Source organism: Eptatretus burgeri, chromosome 2 (genome assembly GCF_056783735.1).
Source record: "Eptatretus burgeri isolate ZD-2024b chromosome 2, Ebu_testis_v1, whole genome shotgun sequence".
NCBI lineage: Eukaryota > Metazoa > Chordata > Myxini > Myxiniformes > Myxinidae > Eptatretus > Eptatretus burgeri.
In genome coordinates this window covers 59,341,703-59,358,644 of record NC_140962.1, presented here as the reverse complement: position 1 = coordinate 59,358,644, position 16,942 = coordinate 59,341,703, and the positions used below count along the sequence as shown (strand labels likewise).

The following is a 16,942-nucleotide window of genomic DNA, read 5'->3' as shown; positions in this document are numbered from 1 at the left end:
CTCATATTGTACTGACAGCTTTCAGAGCTACATGACAAGCATGAATGCCCACAAGATCACAATGATGCAATACTACAGCTACACCATGGTCCATGATGGCAACTACCTCTTCTATGTTGTCCATCTCTTCCAACAGTTCCTGGTTGATGCATACTGCAAGATTGGAACTGAACAATTCCATTTCCTGCTGTGTGAGCAGAGAATCATCCATGCAGACAACTATGTCAGCCTTTGTGATGGCCTTCTGGGAGGGGAAGCAGAACCTCACAACATTTGCCAACGTGTAGTAATGTCCGCTTCTTACATGGATGGGCCACGCTACATGCATGAGAAGCAGAGTGATCCATCCATCCATCCATCCATCCATCCATTGGGACCATACTCTGTGCAGTGCTTTGGTGCTTCCTCAGCAGTCTCCTTGGCTATTGGACACAATGCTGGATGGATCGCCATCCTGACACAGTATACCAGCATGCTGGCACTCATTTTGCCAACCTCGGAAGGATGACAGGCATAGTTAACCCCACCTGGTATTAATTCAATAATTCACCTACACACCAGCGGAGTGGGATTTGAACTCAGAATCCTCGGATCCCAAGCCCACTACCCTAACCATTAAGCAAACACCAAACATTGAAGAGGAGTGATGCCATGGCATATGTGCATTGCTTTGGGCAGCCAGACCTTTTTATCACTGTGACTTGCAACCCAAAGTGGCCAAAGATAGTTGGCAATCTGCTTCCAGCACAGGAGCCACAAGACCGGCCAGACCTCATTGCCCACATCTTCTGTCAGAAGCACAAGAAGCTCATGGAGCTCATAAAGAAAGGTGTCTGGTGTGGTGAGGGCCTGGCTGTACTCCATTGAGATTCAGAAGAGAGGCCTTCCACCTGCCCACATCCTCACAAGGCTCACTCCAAACAACAGCATCAGGCCAGAGGAAATTGACTTGGTCATCTCTGCAAAGATCCCCAACAAGGAGGCAGACCTTGAGTTTCACAGCATTGTCATGGCACAGATGATCCAGGAAGGTGTGGGTACCTCTGCTGGTATTATATATATATATATATATATATATATATATATATATATATATATATATATATATATATATATATATATATATATATATATATAAACATATTGATAGCTATATCATTTTCTTTTGAAAAAATACAAAATGCACGTGTGTAAACATATACACAGAATGGACACATATATGCATATAAAGTCACATTTATGTGGTCTTGCTATATGTTGTGCATTATTATATCGTTCAACTAATGGGTAGTCATATTTACAGTCGAAAATGAATGTGTGGAGGCGAGTGGTAAAAATCAGAGAATCAACTAAATATATTCAGAAGTTTTTGAGAGGGTGCAGCGTTTGGTGTCAGACTCCAAGATTCAGAACATGCATGTAATTATGGTGCACGCGCATTACTATGCTCCTGCCAAGCGTGCCTGGACAGAGCATGTACACACACACACACACACACACACACACACACACACACACACACACACACACACACTAAAAGACGGGAAAGAGTGAGGGCTCAGTGAACATCGGGCTTCAAACCCTTGGGGTTGAGGGTCTGCGACAGTTGTGCCTCCCTTCGGGATCCTGCCTTATCCCCCTCCCTCCACGTTCAGCATTTCCCAATTAAACCGAATGCAGAAGAAAAAGTGCCATTCCCATCCAACAATGCTCAACGGGTCTTGATGGCAGGAATGCACCACTGGCAGTTTCACAGTTAAAAAAAAAATCAATTGTGCACATCGATGACAATGATGCACGATGGACTCTATACGCATTCTGGTGTAAGGCTAACAGGTTCAAGTTTATTAGAAGAATTTATGGTTATATAACGACTAAACATTGTGGCTTGTTTGACACACACACACACACACACACACACACACACACACACACACACACACACACACACACACACACACACACACACACTATTGTTCTATGTTCGAGTTCAAAAGAAACTCGTGGAATATCCTGGATAATTTACAAATTAGAGTGACAAAATATGTAGCATAACACCTACTTAATAAATGTTATTTGCACATCTTCTCACCCATGCTCTGTTCATTTACACTTCTGATGAAAAGTTTCATCATGTACAACAATGTTTCACCTCCACCACTCCGCTGTTTCGGGTGGGGGTCGAATTTTGTTTTCCTATCCGTCTGCAAATTAAATTTAATTGTTTGATGGACACAATGATGCACCCAGTTGTGGTTGTCACACTCTTGAGTTATTCAGATTAGTTTAAAGGTGTCTAAAAAAAAAAATACATTCTGCCTTTATTTGCAGCGATATAATCTGATATATCCATGCGATGTCCATGTTGTTTTAGTTTATTTTTTGAATTAATATAAAGTTCATTTTTGAGCTTGTACATCGACCACATGCAGAAATTAGTGGACATCATTGTAATGTAATGTGGATTAAAAGGGCATTAGTAGACAATGAATATATAGATTTACATGGTGTCCAAAAAAATAAGGTTACCAAAATCACATCAAATTGTGGTGACATATTTTAGGATATGTTGTAGTGTATGGCAAGTAAAGTTGGGTTCCAAGAATGATGAACTCGCAGTTAAGATTGGAATGCAAAACAGGCCAATGTTGCTTTGGAATGATGTGCTTATTATTTAAAGGACTAATTTAGAATGACCAATTAATGGAAAGAGAACCAGCTAAGAGAAATTATTCTCAACCAAACTGAGTCCAAGGGAGAGGGAAAGGGACAGGCAGAATTATTTTACCTTTGAAATCATTTTATCAAACAAACTAATATATTTTTAATTTTTTGTATAGTACAAAGTGCCATCCCTGTTATGAAAACAAACTAATTTTAGCCAATAGCACTTTGAATTGCAGGATTAGACATCACCTCTTGCTCCATCTTTGCCTTGGGCCTGACTTGGAATGTAACTTCTTGAACACCCTCAGAGGTTGCTCAGCCTTTATCGACCCCCAAGCATTGTTCTCGTTCTCCCTCTCACTATCTCTCTGCCTGATTGGATGACCCTTGGACACAACTGAGATGTGTGCTTCCACTTTGAAGAAATACTGTGATTGAAGGTTTGAAACCTCGATGATGGATGGTGTCCAGCTGATAATCCAGCACTCAATAAGCTGAATTAATTCTTTCTTTCTTTCTTTCCCCAAATGAAGACAAAGGAAGTTAAAGAAGAACCAACAAAAAACAACAGCAGCAAAAAAGTAATGAAGTTTCAGCACAAACTGCAGAGACACCGTGTCATCAATGCTTCCTGATGCATGTTCAGCAACAAAGCTACAGGTGATAAATGAGGTAGAGAGAGAGAGATACTTTAAAAGTGAACTTTGCAGCAATGCAAACACGTACAAAAAGTAAATTCACAAGTTATATGTGGTACTTTATGTCTGAGGGCATGTTGAAAAGTAATGCCTCCTGTTATATTTCTCCAATATAGGTATGGCTATTCAAATTAAACAAAGCACAGTTCACACAATAGTTCTTCCACCATTGGGTGCAAAGTTTCATAATCCTGAAACTGGATGTCTCAGTGTTACGTTAGTCAAGATGGCAGAGGGGAGCACAATGTTGCCATTGCTGTGAAGCGTGAAGCACTGGAGATGAGAGTTATGATGAATGGCTGGAGATGAGAGTTTGGTACACCATTACGACCCTGACGGAGTAAGAGACAGTTAATGCAGTACCACCACAAAGGATCACCAGCCCAGCTTTGGCTCCGTTAGATTTTCATCTCTTCCCCAAACTGAAGAAACACCTTTGTGGAGAATATTTTTCTTCCACCAATTATACCAAGGCCACTGTGAAGCACTCGTTAAGCACGAGTCACTTCTTGGCGATCTTATTATCACAATATGTCAAAATATCAGATCTAGCCATAAGTAGATCTGTGTGCCCAAGTTTACAAAAAGGTGGTGTTATGTTTGGGCATCTGCTTCAAGTTTGGGAGGTCTGCTCTTCAAACCCCAGCCGAGTCATACCAAAGACTTTAAAAATTGTACGTGCTGCTTCCTTCATTGACTTTCAGCATTTAAAAGGATAAGAGCATGGGCAATCCCCATAGGTTGGCATTCATGTGAAGGAGGAAATTTCACATTGAGAAATGCCCTGCTGAGTGCAGTGGGAAAAGTGACATCATTTTTGGGACATCACTGGTACTCAGAGTATACTGGGAAGTGATGACACTTCATGCAAGCTCAGTGGCTTTGTTTTTATCGTCTGTCAGTCTTGTGTTGTGTTGTGTATTTGTCTATGTCTACGTGTGGGAGTTGTTTGTGTCACAGCTCTACTACGAGCCTAAGGTTATGTAAAAACTAGAATGATAACCTTCGACATCACGACGTCACCAGTATGCCTCCACCAACATGATTACATCATTATACATACTTGTACCAAGTTTGATTTAAATCGCTAAACCAAAATTTAAAATATTAAATCATTATGGCTGCCAGACCATGTATCCGATCAGGTTGAAATTTAAAACATATATTCCCACATGTCTACGAGATCATAACTGTGACATTTCGCATTGATTGATGAATCGGTTCAAGAGAAATATTTTTTAAAGAATTTTGTTCAAACCAATATGGCTGCCTGACAATGTCACCTATTAATTCACTTGGGAACAAAGTTTTTGTTGCATTGATACCAGCAACTTGATCTTACCTAATTTGAGTGTGCTGAATTCATTTATGAAGTTAGTTTCTCTCTGTAACCTCTAGATTTTTTGCAATCCACCATTATCAACATTTATTTGGTAAGTTACAATTTGAATTAAAAGCAAATTTAAATTTATATATATATATATATATATATATATATATATATATATATATATATATATATATATATTTCGACATAAAGACCATAGGTGATTCAGAACAATTGATAAGGATGGAATGCAAAGTTCAAATATGTCCTATTCAGGCAAGAATTTGCACTTGTAGCACTTGCATTTTTGGACTTCCACAGGGCAATCTCGTTTGATGCTCTTGCAGTAGTCTGCCATCATATTTTTGTCCCATCGCCCTTGGTAGCGCTCTTCCATCGTCATGAGGTCCTGATGGAAGCGCTCTCCCTGTTCCTCATTTACAGCCCCAAGGTTCTCAGGGAATTGATCAAGGTGACTATTCAGGAAATGGAGCTTGACACTCATGTTGCACCCAAGATCGCGAAAAGCCAACAGCATTCTAGTAACCAGAAACTCGTAGTTATCTGCCTTTTTGTTACCAACAAAGTTTTGTATAACTACGACGAAAGACAGCCACGCTGTCTTCTCCTTGTCATTCATCTTCCTTACAAATTCCTCATCACGTACAAGGGCACGAATTTGAGGTCCATCGAACACACCTGCTTTGATCTTCTCGAAACACAAAGCAGGAAAAGCAGAAACTATATGTTGAAAACATTCACCATCTGTACTAAATGCCTTCACAAACTGTTTCATCAAGCCGAGCTTGATATGGAGTTAGTCCATTTGCCAGAGAAGTAACCTTGTTGTCCTCAAAAGTGTATGGTTTTATGGTGGTTTCTTGTTCACAGGCATGCATAGACAAAATTAAGCTTGGTTGCCCAGATGGCAACCATGGGGAAATCTGTTATTTTTGCGCAAATACAAGATGGCCGTCATCGACCGGGCTGAAAATATAACTTTTTAGGTAATGAACTTAAAATTACACATGAGAATCGTTTCCATATAATTTTGGCATGAGGAATCGATATTTAACCTTATTTTTGTGATTAGAAGTAAATTTGAGGTCAATGTTCGAGTTCCTGGCAATTGTTTGCCGTGTGAGATACATTTTGAATGACAACAAGGTCACTATTCTGACAACTGGACACTCGCATCCGACATTAATGCGAGTTACTAATTCATTGTTTTGTTTTTACAGATATGGCTGATTCAAGGTGCATTCTTCCCGTGTGTCATGGTGGAGGGGAATTGAAGAAATTCACTGATCAAGGGATCAAGACATTGATCTCCTGTGCCAAAGCCCGTGGAGATGAAGAGCTACATGCAAAACTACAGGACATTGTTGATGGTGGTAGTGATGCTGTTCGCATAGAATGTCACAAAGGATGCTACTGTACTTGCACATCAAAACAAAAAATTGAGAGACTTTGTAAATCACAGAAAAGAAAAGCTGAAGATGATTGTATTACAGTGACAACAAGATCTCGCACACAGGCAACATGCAGTGGTGCGTTTGTTTACAAACGTGACTGCATTTTTTTGTGGCAAAGAATGTTTACCTGTTGATGACAAACATCCAGAAAGATGGGATCGTGTTCGTCAGTGCATGACTAAAGAACGTTTTCACTAGGAAGGTAATCCCATCCCAACTATGAAAGATGCCATCATTAATGCTGCTGAGCAACGTAATGATGAAGTAGCCAGAACAGTCAAGTTACATATTGGATATTTGGTTGATGTCCCTGCGGCTGAGTGCAAATACCATGTACGCTGTTATAACAGTTTCATGACAGTCCCTAAATATGCTGATTTGCCAACTGGTGTTGCAGAAGAAAGTGCCTGAAAGAATGTCATAGAGTGCATGAATTGTGACAGGTCAAAGATGTGGAATAGCGTTGAACTGCATTCCCTGTACTGTGATCTTGGTGGCAAACTCACTCGACGTGATATGTTTAGCAAACTAACAGACCGCATGAGTAAGGACGTTATGTTAGTTCGGGTAGATGGATGTGCTACCATTGTTGGTTTCCGTGAGCCCATTGCTAACCATTCTGAAAATGGTTAAAGTGGATGATGCAGATGAGAGGAGTATTGATTCTGTGGTAAGGCAGATCAAGAAGGAGGCATGCTCAGTCGAGTACAACAGTGCCAATTATGACCTCTCAGAATTTACACAAGCCAACACAATCAAGGCAACAAGCCCAACTTTACTGAGGTTGATTTCAGACTTAGTGCCTGGTGGTGAAATGACCAATAAATCTCTAAGCCTGAGCCAGTCAATTCAACATCATGTTACAGGTACCAGAAATCAGACAACATTAGGACACTGTCAAACTACTGCACCGCCATGACAGTTCTGATCTTCTAAAGCTCCTTCATGAACATGGGTTCACAACGTCATATGATGAGGTCCTGAGATTCAGGAAATCCGCTGCTCATTTTCTCGGTGACAATGCTCAGCTTCTCCACCAATTCATGGGTTTGAGTAGAATGCGTTCAACCATGATGAAGCAGACATTACAATGATCTCACACCTGCTCATGGCTGCTGAATGTAATGCAAGAGTGATATGTATCCTCTCTGATGACACTGATGTTTTTGTATTAATGGTTTACTGGGTTTACCAGCGCAACATCCAGGCCACAGTGCAGATGGAAAGGTGGGATGGAGCAATTTGGGATATCAACACCACCTGTGACCAGCTTGGCCCCAAGTGTCTGCATCTTTTGGGAATGCACTACATCACTGGCTCACATACAACGTCATACCCATACGGCAAGGGCAAAGTGCCAGCCCTGAAGACACTGAGAGCTGGCAACTTCCCTGGTTTGTACTCCGCACTTGGCGAGCTGAACGCAAGCCATGAACAGCTCATGGAAGCAGGGCGGACATTCTTCTGTGCCCTGTATGGTCAGCCACAATTTACCACGATGAGTGAGATGAGGTACTATATGTACACAAGGAAGTCTGGCAAGCCCTTCAAGCTCATGGCATTACCTCCAACTGAGATCAATCTCTTCCTACATATTTTGCGTGCACATCTACCGACAGTACTTGCAAAATCAGCTGATCAGCAGGCCCCACCTGAACTTGACATTACAAAATATGGATGGGACATCAGAGATGGAATCCCAGTGCCAGCAACTTCTGCTACGCCCCCAGCCCCTTTGGACCTCATGGATGTTGTGTGGTGTGGATGCAAAGCAGGGGAAGGCCTGCAGTTGTCACCACGCAAAGATCTCCTGCACGCTATACTGCACTTGTGGTTGCAGTGACAAGTGCTTCAACCCACACAAGACTGTGGAGGACAGTGAAAGTGAAGTGGAAGAAGGGAGTGTCGAAGCAGAACTGGAAAGAGATAAGGATACGGAAGGGGACGAGTACAATGAATGGGAATGAACAATACGTAAGTTGTCTACTAGGTTCTATGTCCTCTGTTCCTAAGATGTCCAATATGATGACATGACAATGTGTATGCTTTCTGATTATCAACATACTGTTGGGAACCATTCATGACTTCACTTTTGCATTGGTGTTGCATAATTTTTAGCAGAAAATAGTCATGGACATTTCATGTGAACCTCTATTTATTCCTGAACGTAAAAAATAACCCCAAAATTGAATTCCTCATGTCAAAATCATATGGAAAAGAAGTATTACACAGGATTATATGTTGACCGATTAAAAACTTAGCCCCATCGTGTGACCTGTAGCGGCCATCTTGAACTTATTCAAATTACAGGAGTTCCCCAAGGTAGCCACCCCGGCAACCAACCTGAATTTTATTAATGGACCCATGTTAGTCCAAAACAATCATAAAACCATACACTTTCCACATCAACAAGGTTGACAATGGAACACATAATAATGGCAAATGGACTAAGTGGGGAAAAATGATCTTCTCTTGGCTGACGATTGGGTCATTCACAATGTTTGGCATGCCTGCTTCCAGAGTTTCACGGATGGGCCACTCCTTCTGGATCCAGTGTTTCTCTCGAGCTCGGCTGTCCCACATGCAGAGATGGCATGGAAACTTTGTGAAACCTTTCTGTTGACCAAGGAGAATGTTGACCATTTTCAGATCCGCACAAATGATCCAGTTGTGCTCGTGATATTTGAGTCAGTCAATGACCATTTTTATGTCAGTATGTTCTTCTCGCAAATGCACTGAGTGACCAACTGGAACTGCTCCATAAACATTGCCATTGTGCAAGAGAATACACTTTAGGCTGCGCTTAGAGGTATCCAGAAATAATCGCCATTCTGTTGGATCATACGAAGTAACACCTAATTGCCTGAGAAGACCTGGGATATCGTGGCAGTAAACAAACTGCTTGTCTTCTAAGAAAAAGGCGACAAAGATCTGGTCCCGCTTTCGGAAATATGAAACATTTGCAGAGTGGTCAAGTCGATTTTTTTTCTTGCAGCCTGGAGGCTAATACCTCGGCTGCTTTCTTGGAGAGCCCCAAATCATGCACTAAGTCATTCAATTCTGGTTGGCTCAACTGCTGAGGGGCTGATGACTGTTTGGTATCAGATGAGGAGGCTTCCGATTCTGAAACCATTTTTTGAAGCCCATCTTCACGACCCTCGTGCTCTTGCTGATCATGTTCACTGCCTTCATCTTCAGATAAGACAAAACCATTAAAGACTGGAACAGGGAGTTCCTCAGAGTGTGGAGTAGGTCGAATTGCTGAGGGAATACAGGGATAGGAGATCTTTTGCCGGTTTTTCTTGCCGACACCCTTTGTGTTGACCAGGCAAAAATAGCAGTCAGTTACGTGGTCCTTGGGTTCTCGCCAAACCATGGCAACTCAAAGGCAGATCCTTTCGTTTTCCTTTTGTCCAGTCATGAAGCATTTCCTCACAATTATGACATACAATATGAGGAGCCCATTTCTTGTCTTGGTCGCCAAGGGGAACATCAAAATAGGCTTTATAGGCACGCCTTACAAACGATGTTATATTGCGCTTTTGACGAAGTCGTGTGTAGGAGCCACATACATAACAGACTGCATCAGGATTATTTACACATTTATGTCTTATTGAAGAAGCCATGATCAGATCTGAAACAAAGAAAAACATAAAGTTAAAGAATATATATCAATAAAAATAAATAAATATCAATAAAGCTAAAGAAAATTGATGTCAAATATATCGTGAGCAAATCATTAGCAGCAAAATGAATATGGTCTAGTTATTTAGCAGTTTAGGCATCGTATATTTCCACTAAAGTCCGAAATCGCACCCTGAGTTCTCAAGTTATCCCTCGTGCAAATAGCAATGGGTGTCCTTTTTTGCAAAAATCGCAAGTTTCAAATTGCATGAAAATTAGAGCATGTAGAGGAAAACCGATTTCAGATTTGAAATCAGCATTGAAAAAATACATAGAATAAGTTGAAAAATATCATGCAACAGATAATGAGAAAAAAAATTGTTCCCCAGTGTATTCGTAAACACCCTGGTATATCCTCAAGGCTTCGGGAACATGTGAGTGAAGTTTCCCCTCAATCTGTCAAGCCATTCTGGAGAAGATGATTTTGAAATGTTTATTCTTCAAAAAATCATTGCCTCCAAACCATGTGGCCTATGACGTCATTGGTGGAGAACTTTTTGTTCCTCATGGATAGGCGATCACACATGTAATGTTTACCCTTGATCTGTTCAGCCGTGACAGAGAAGATTTTTGAAGGTTTTATGTTATAAACAATATGGGTGCTGAACCACGTGACCGGTGATGTCATTATTTTGCCAATGACAATTTAGCCCGAGATGACCCTCAAAAATTTTCATACTGATCGGATAAAGTGTTTGACATATGCAATTATGATGTCATAATGACGCCACGAATGACATCATCAAAAGTCAAACTTGTTTCCTATTGGGAGTACTTCACATGTGCCAAGTTTCAATTTTTCTCCATGGAGCAGTTTTGGAGGTATATAGGTCCAAAGTTTTTCTTTTTTTTTCTTCTCCAAAACAGCTGCCACACCACGTGACTTATGATGTCATAGTTGTCACAAGAACATTCTACATGAGTAGTCACATTTATGGTGAAAATTTCATAAAATTAATATGATGGAAAAAAAATACCATGCCGCCCCGCTTCACGACAACCCCGCTTCAATTGGACACCTGACCCACGATGTCCTCTTTATCAAATCAAATTCAGAATGGGTGGCCAATCATGTCTTTGGAGTTTTTCGCATTGATCAGATAAGGTTTTTTTTGTCCAACATGGCTGCGAGACCATGTGACTGATGATGTTGAAATTTTCAAGAAACATTCCCCATGCCAAGTCGATCATATTAAATGTAAATATATATATATATATATATATATATATATATATATATATATATATATATATTTATTTCTCTGAAACCACTTAGCCTTCCGATGCGAGGCTTTGCAGTGATGATCCATTATTGTTGCTGCAAATATTTTATTTAACAATGACCTCATCAGTCACATGATGTGGCAGCCACGTTGGTTTTAAGGAAATAATTAAACAATTATTTACTGAAACCATTTAACCCATCAAAACTATATTTTGAAGTTATAATCCACTGTGCTTGCTGCATACATTTGGCTTAAAAATGATGTCATCAGTCACATGGTGTGGCAGCCACATTGGTTTCAAGGAAAATATGAAAATATATGTATATATTTTGGAAACCGCGATCGCGATCGATGTGAATTGTTGCAATTATGATCCATATGTCACATTGATTTGTTAAGTAGTTTTGGAGAGAGGTTTTTCAATTTTCGGTTTTCAAACTAACATGGCTACCAAACCGCGTGACCTATGGCATTGAAAATTTGGACTCTGTTCAAGATTTGGTAGAGCAGGGGTTCTCAACCAGGGGGGAATTCCCCCCCCACCCCCTTGGGCGGGGGGAATTTTAGGGTTTCAGGGGGGAATTGGGACCACAGATTGGCAGACTCAAACTGTTGGAATATTTATCTTTCTACAAACTACAATTCTACAGATTGTACATAATCTACAGGACATCACACTTTATTGAATAAGGTGTGATGTCCTCTAGATTATGTGCAATCTGTAGAATTGTCGTTTGTTTTTAATTTAATCTGTGACATTCAATAAAGTTTATTGAATGTCACAGATTAAATGAAAAAAAAGGATAGATATTTCTCTTTTTTTATGCCTCCGCATCAAGGGTGCCAGGGGCATTATGTTTCTGGGTTGTCTGTCCGTCCGGATTTTCGTTTACGCGATAACTCAAGAAGAAAATTGTAGAATTTCATCAAACTTGGTAAAAAGGTAAAGTAAGACAGGGCAATTAAGTGATTTAGATTTTGGGCCAGATGTGATAAAGGTCAAAGGTCAAGGTCAAACTCTGAAATTTTACTGTTTATGCCCGAACTCAATAAATATTGGACAGAATTTCATCAAACTTGGTACAAAGGTAAAGTTAGACAGGGCAATTAACTAATTCGATTTTGGGCCAGATATCAGAAAGGTCAAGGCTCAAATATGTCAATTCTCAAGTGTTTGTGCGGGAGAGCGGAGGCATACCCACCCGTCGACTGCGCGCAGTCGAATTACTCGAGTTTTTATCTGTGGAAATATTCCATTTGTAGTTATCTTTGACTTATTCTTGTTTTTTATTCACAATTTGGAGCCCATCATGAGTGTCAAAAAAGAGGGTACGATGATTCATATATTCAATATGGATTCACATCCTTCATCATCAATAGAGAAGAAAGGCCTCAATGTGTTATTTGTAGCAAAGCAAGGTGAAATGATTCTATGAAACCAACAAAGTTGAAGCAACATTTGCAGAATGTTCATCCTAAACACAAGGACAAGACAAAAGCTTTTTGAATGTCATGGGAATGCTCTCAAAAAGATGAAGCTGGATTCAACAGGGGCATTCCAACAAATGAACCAAAAGGTTTTTGAAGCTTCTTATGTCGTAGCACTTGAGATAGCAAAGCAGAAAAAAAAAAACCACATACAATTGGGGAAACTTGATCAAACCTTGCACTCTCAAAATGGTTGAAATTGTTGGGAAATGGATTGGAGAAAAAACTTGCAGCAGTTTCACTATCACACAGTACTGTTCAAAGGAGGATCAGTGACATGGCCATTAACATCAAGGATCAAGTCTGCAGCATTTGGCTTATTTTCAATTCAACTTGATGAATCGACTGAAGTGGCATCGTGTTCCCAGTTGCTGGTGTTTGCAAGATATGTTCACTCAGGTTCATTTAAAGAGGAGTTTCTCTTTTATTCTCCTCTTGAAACAACTACCAAGGCCTCAGATATTTTGGAAAAGGTTTCATCCTTCTTTGAGTCAGAAAATCTTTTGTGGGATAATGTCTGTGGGTGCTGTACAGCTGGAACACCAGCTATGTTGAGGACAAAATCTGGATTTCAAGTTTGTGTGAAAAAGCGAGCTCAAAGTGAAAGGCATTCATTATATGATCCATCGTCAGGCACTGGCCTCAAAAACACTTCCAGCTCCACTAGGGAAGGTTTTGGATCAAACAATTCAAATTGTGAATTTTGTCAAAGGAGGAGCTCTCAACTCATGACTTTTCAAGCAGTTATGTTTTGACATGGATGCAAGCCATCATTTGCTGCTTTTCCACACAAATGTTCGATGGCTTTCAAGAGGAAATGTAACTGAGCGAGTATTTGTGCTTAGAGATGAGCTCAAATTATTTTTGTAAGTTCAGGGTAAGATGGAATTTTCTTCCTGGCTGGATGATGAGGAATGGATCATGCACTTTGCCTATTTGGTTGACATTTTTGAGCAGCTGAATAAACTGAATCTTCAGATGCAAGGAAGGAATACAAACATCATAAAATTCATGGATTCTTTGAAAGCTTTCATGAGCAAGCTGGAAAACTGGAAGAGAAAGGTCAAGATCAAAAATGTTGCAATGTTTGAGCAACTGTCATCAATTCTTGTTGCTGGTGGTGAAGACCAAGTGCTTCCAGAATTTGCCAAAAATGAAATTTTGCAGTATTTGACAGCATTGGAAAATGAATTCAGCCAATATTTTCCTGAACTCAGTGATGAGTTGGATTCAGTTCAAAATCCATTAAAATTGTCATTTGAAAAGGTTCCTGATGATTGTCAAGATGAATTTCTGGAGCTGAAGACTGATTCGGTAGCAAGAGGTATGTTCGATGAGAAATCAATCACAGAATTTTGGCCCTTGATGTGCGATTCCTACCCAAAAGTGGCAAAAAGCTATCCATGCATTGCTTCCATTTGTGTCGACATATCTTTATGAGTCAGGCTTTTCAACTCTGTTGCAAATGAAAACAGAGCAACGAAGTAGATTGGAGGTTGAAAATGACCTGCGTTGTGCCCTTTCAAGCACTCCTTCATGTATCCAAGAATTGGTAAAGAAAAAACAATCACAGGTTTCTCATTGACTGTAATCTTCATCAGAATAAAATAAATTACAATGCGCTGGCATTCCATTGGACTTTTTGTTTATTGAAGTATGCTTCAGTAACTTTAGTCTGTTAAGTAATTGGTTTTGAATATAAAAAACTACTTTTATTCAAGTTTTAAAATCCATCAACATTTGCTATTAAATTTGTAAAACTCCACTATAAAAATAATCCAAGTAAATGTATATGTACTAATGTCAAAAAAATAAAAGATTTTCAATATTATTTGGAATGCACCTTTTGAGTAAGACAATCTTGGAAACGGGGGAATGACATTCAGACATGGTAAAAAGGGTGCATGGGGCAAAAAAAGGTTGAGTACCACTGTGGTAGAGGATTATGTTTTTTAAGTTTAGTTTTGATCGGATAAGGTTCGTTTTTCTATCCAATATGGCTGCCACACCATGTGAGCTACGATGTCATCATTTCCACAATGTAAGCAGTTATCTTGCTTGATGACACTTGATAAATTTTGCTTTGATCGGATAAGTGGTTCCAAAGAAAACATTATTTAATATTTTTCTTCTATCCAACATTGGCCGCCAAACCACGTGACTTGTCAATTATTCTTTGTCACCTTGGTCTGCCTGAGGCAGGGTGAATAGGTTTGTTAAGTTTCTTTCCCCTCAATCTGACCAGCCGTTCTGGAGAAGATTTTTGAAGGTTTTGGGGTAAATTCAAGATGGCTGTCAGACCATGTGACTTATGACATAGCTATCAAATTTTATTCAACATGGCTAGTCGATCATTTATGTGCATGTTCACTTTGATCTTAAAAGCGGTTCTGCCGAAGATTTTTTTCCTTTAAAAAAAAAAACAAAAAAAAAACAATATGGCTGTCAAACCACATGACAGATGACATCATTAAAAAAAAAATTGTCAAGCAATCCATCCCTAGATGAACCTCACAAATTTTCATACTGATCGAATGCAGCATTCTACATGTCAAATTTTGACCGGGATACCACTTCACCGATGAAGTCCTCATCAAATCACTCTTATTCCCCATGCAGAGTAGTTGCCAGATGCCAAGTTTCAATTTTGTCCATGATGCGGTTTAGGAGATACAGAGGTCCAAAGTTTTTCCTTTTTTCCAACATGGCTGCCAGCTTATGTCATCTATGACGTCATAATTATAAAAGAAAAATTGCATGAGTAATCACATCGATGTTGAAAATTTGGTGTCAATCGGATAAGCAGTTGCAGAGAAATCAAAAAATTCTCTTCGACGTATGTACCGACGGATGGACGGACGACCCTAAGACATAATGTCACCGGTGACCGTCACCGGAGGCATAAAAATTATTAAAATATGTCCATTACAGTATTCACTGATATTCGATCATGTACGAATCTGAAAATGGTGCAATTTTTTTAGCAAGTAACAATAGATTTTTGGAGTCATCATTAAACCAGTCAGATTAAAACATGTACAGTACAAGGACAGGGTTGCAATGGTGTTCGATCAGATCTCATTGGTTATGAGCTTATTTTATAGCATTATGGAGTGTGACATTACATGTTTTCATGTCTTTACTTATCGAGTTGTACATTTATATAAGAGTAGTTCAGTATGTGCTTTGTTTTTTTCTTTTTTTTCTTTGTGTAATTTGTGATTACCAGGCCTGACGCATCAATTTAAGTCAAGCAAAGGAATAGCCACCAATTGAAATGATTAGATACATTAATATACAATCTGCTTGTAAATTACCCGTCATGCTTTGGCCAGATCCTGCAGCATTCCAGAGTCTGGGGCGTACCTCTAAAATGTGATCCCAACCATAAGAAGGGGGAAGGAGAGCAGTGACTGGAAGGTAGTGACCTTGTCTGGGCAGAAAAGTGTCAATATGCTACAACAAATGGTAATCGACAAGCTTGACTCTTGTTGAGGATATTAGGAGATGAAAAAGGCTATGACCCAGGACAAAGATGTGATGGGGAAGGAGTGCACAATGTATATCGATGGGGCCAGGAGAGCCAGGTGCCGGCAGATGCATTCTGTTCAAAAATCCTGTCTGAAACCATGAAATAAAAGGGCTTCAACAGCAGGACCAAAATAATGTATGGAGTGGCATCTCTACATGGTATTATCCTGCACTACAACTTTAAGTATCAAAATCCTGACATTTTTGCATACGCAATATTTATACATATCCTCAAGTTTCGTTTACCATTTCAAGGATTACCATTTTGCTGGGATGGCAGAAAACCAAAAGGACATTAAAGTGAATGTTCTTCATTACATCCTGATGCATCGCTAATGCACCTTATTATTGCCCTGGGTCTTGTCAATGGTGTGCATGATGAAATAATAATAAATTTATGGCACCTTAGTGGGAACGACAGACTAGTTCCGGTGCCTTTTGGAAAGCAGAGCTCACGAGGTCTAAACGGCATTTCCTCGGTGAAATATGGATCCAGTCCTGAGGATCTTTAAAACAAATTTAAAGTGAATTAAGCATGCCATGAGACATCATCAATCAGGCCTGTTCACTGCTCTGAGTGTCGAATGTGCCAGAGCTTGAGTCTGACACGGTAAGGTCTGCTTATTGGATCCTCTGTTTTTCTGCAGACTCGATTACTTTTATCCTGGGACATGGCGCCCTCTTGGTGACTCGAGCTACATTTGCCCAAACTTCAAAACCTGGTTGACTAAGAGCTGGCAAACCATAACTGGGGAGGTTCCTTGAACGTCTCTGCGTAGGTGCCTAGTTGGTAGGAAGGATGTTTCAGGTTATTCTTGCAAATATATTCCATTGGGTTTCAAAGAC

The 16,942-nt window shown here is 39.8% G+C and overlaps 1 protein-coding gene across 2 annotated transcripts in view; it reads left to right on the top strand.

Annotated features, from left to right (window-relative positions):
* Positions 1-2,286: 2,286 nt before the first annotated feature.
* LOC147032135 (uncharacterized) overlaps positions 2,287-16,942 on the top strand; it is an 84,823-nt gene continuing 70,167 nt past the window's right edge. Inside the window, exons 1-2 of one of the 2 annotated variants that reach the window (XR_015055043.1) lie at positions 2,287-3,327; positions 5,934-8,141. Coding sequence is in view for 1 of the 2 variants with exons in the window: in XM_085869480.1 (XP_085725606.1) it covers positions 7,258-8,010 (753 nt within the window). In the remaining variant the exon portion in view is untranslated. Of the gene's footprint in view, positions 3,328-5,933; positions 8,780-16,942 lie in introns of those variants that run through there. The other variant, XM_085869480.1, reaches the window with a different exon arrangement.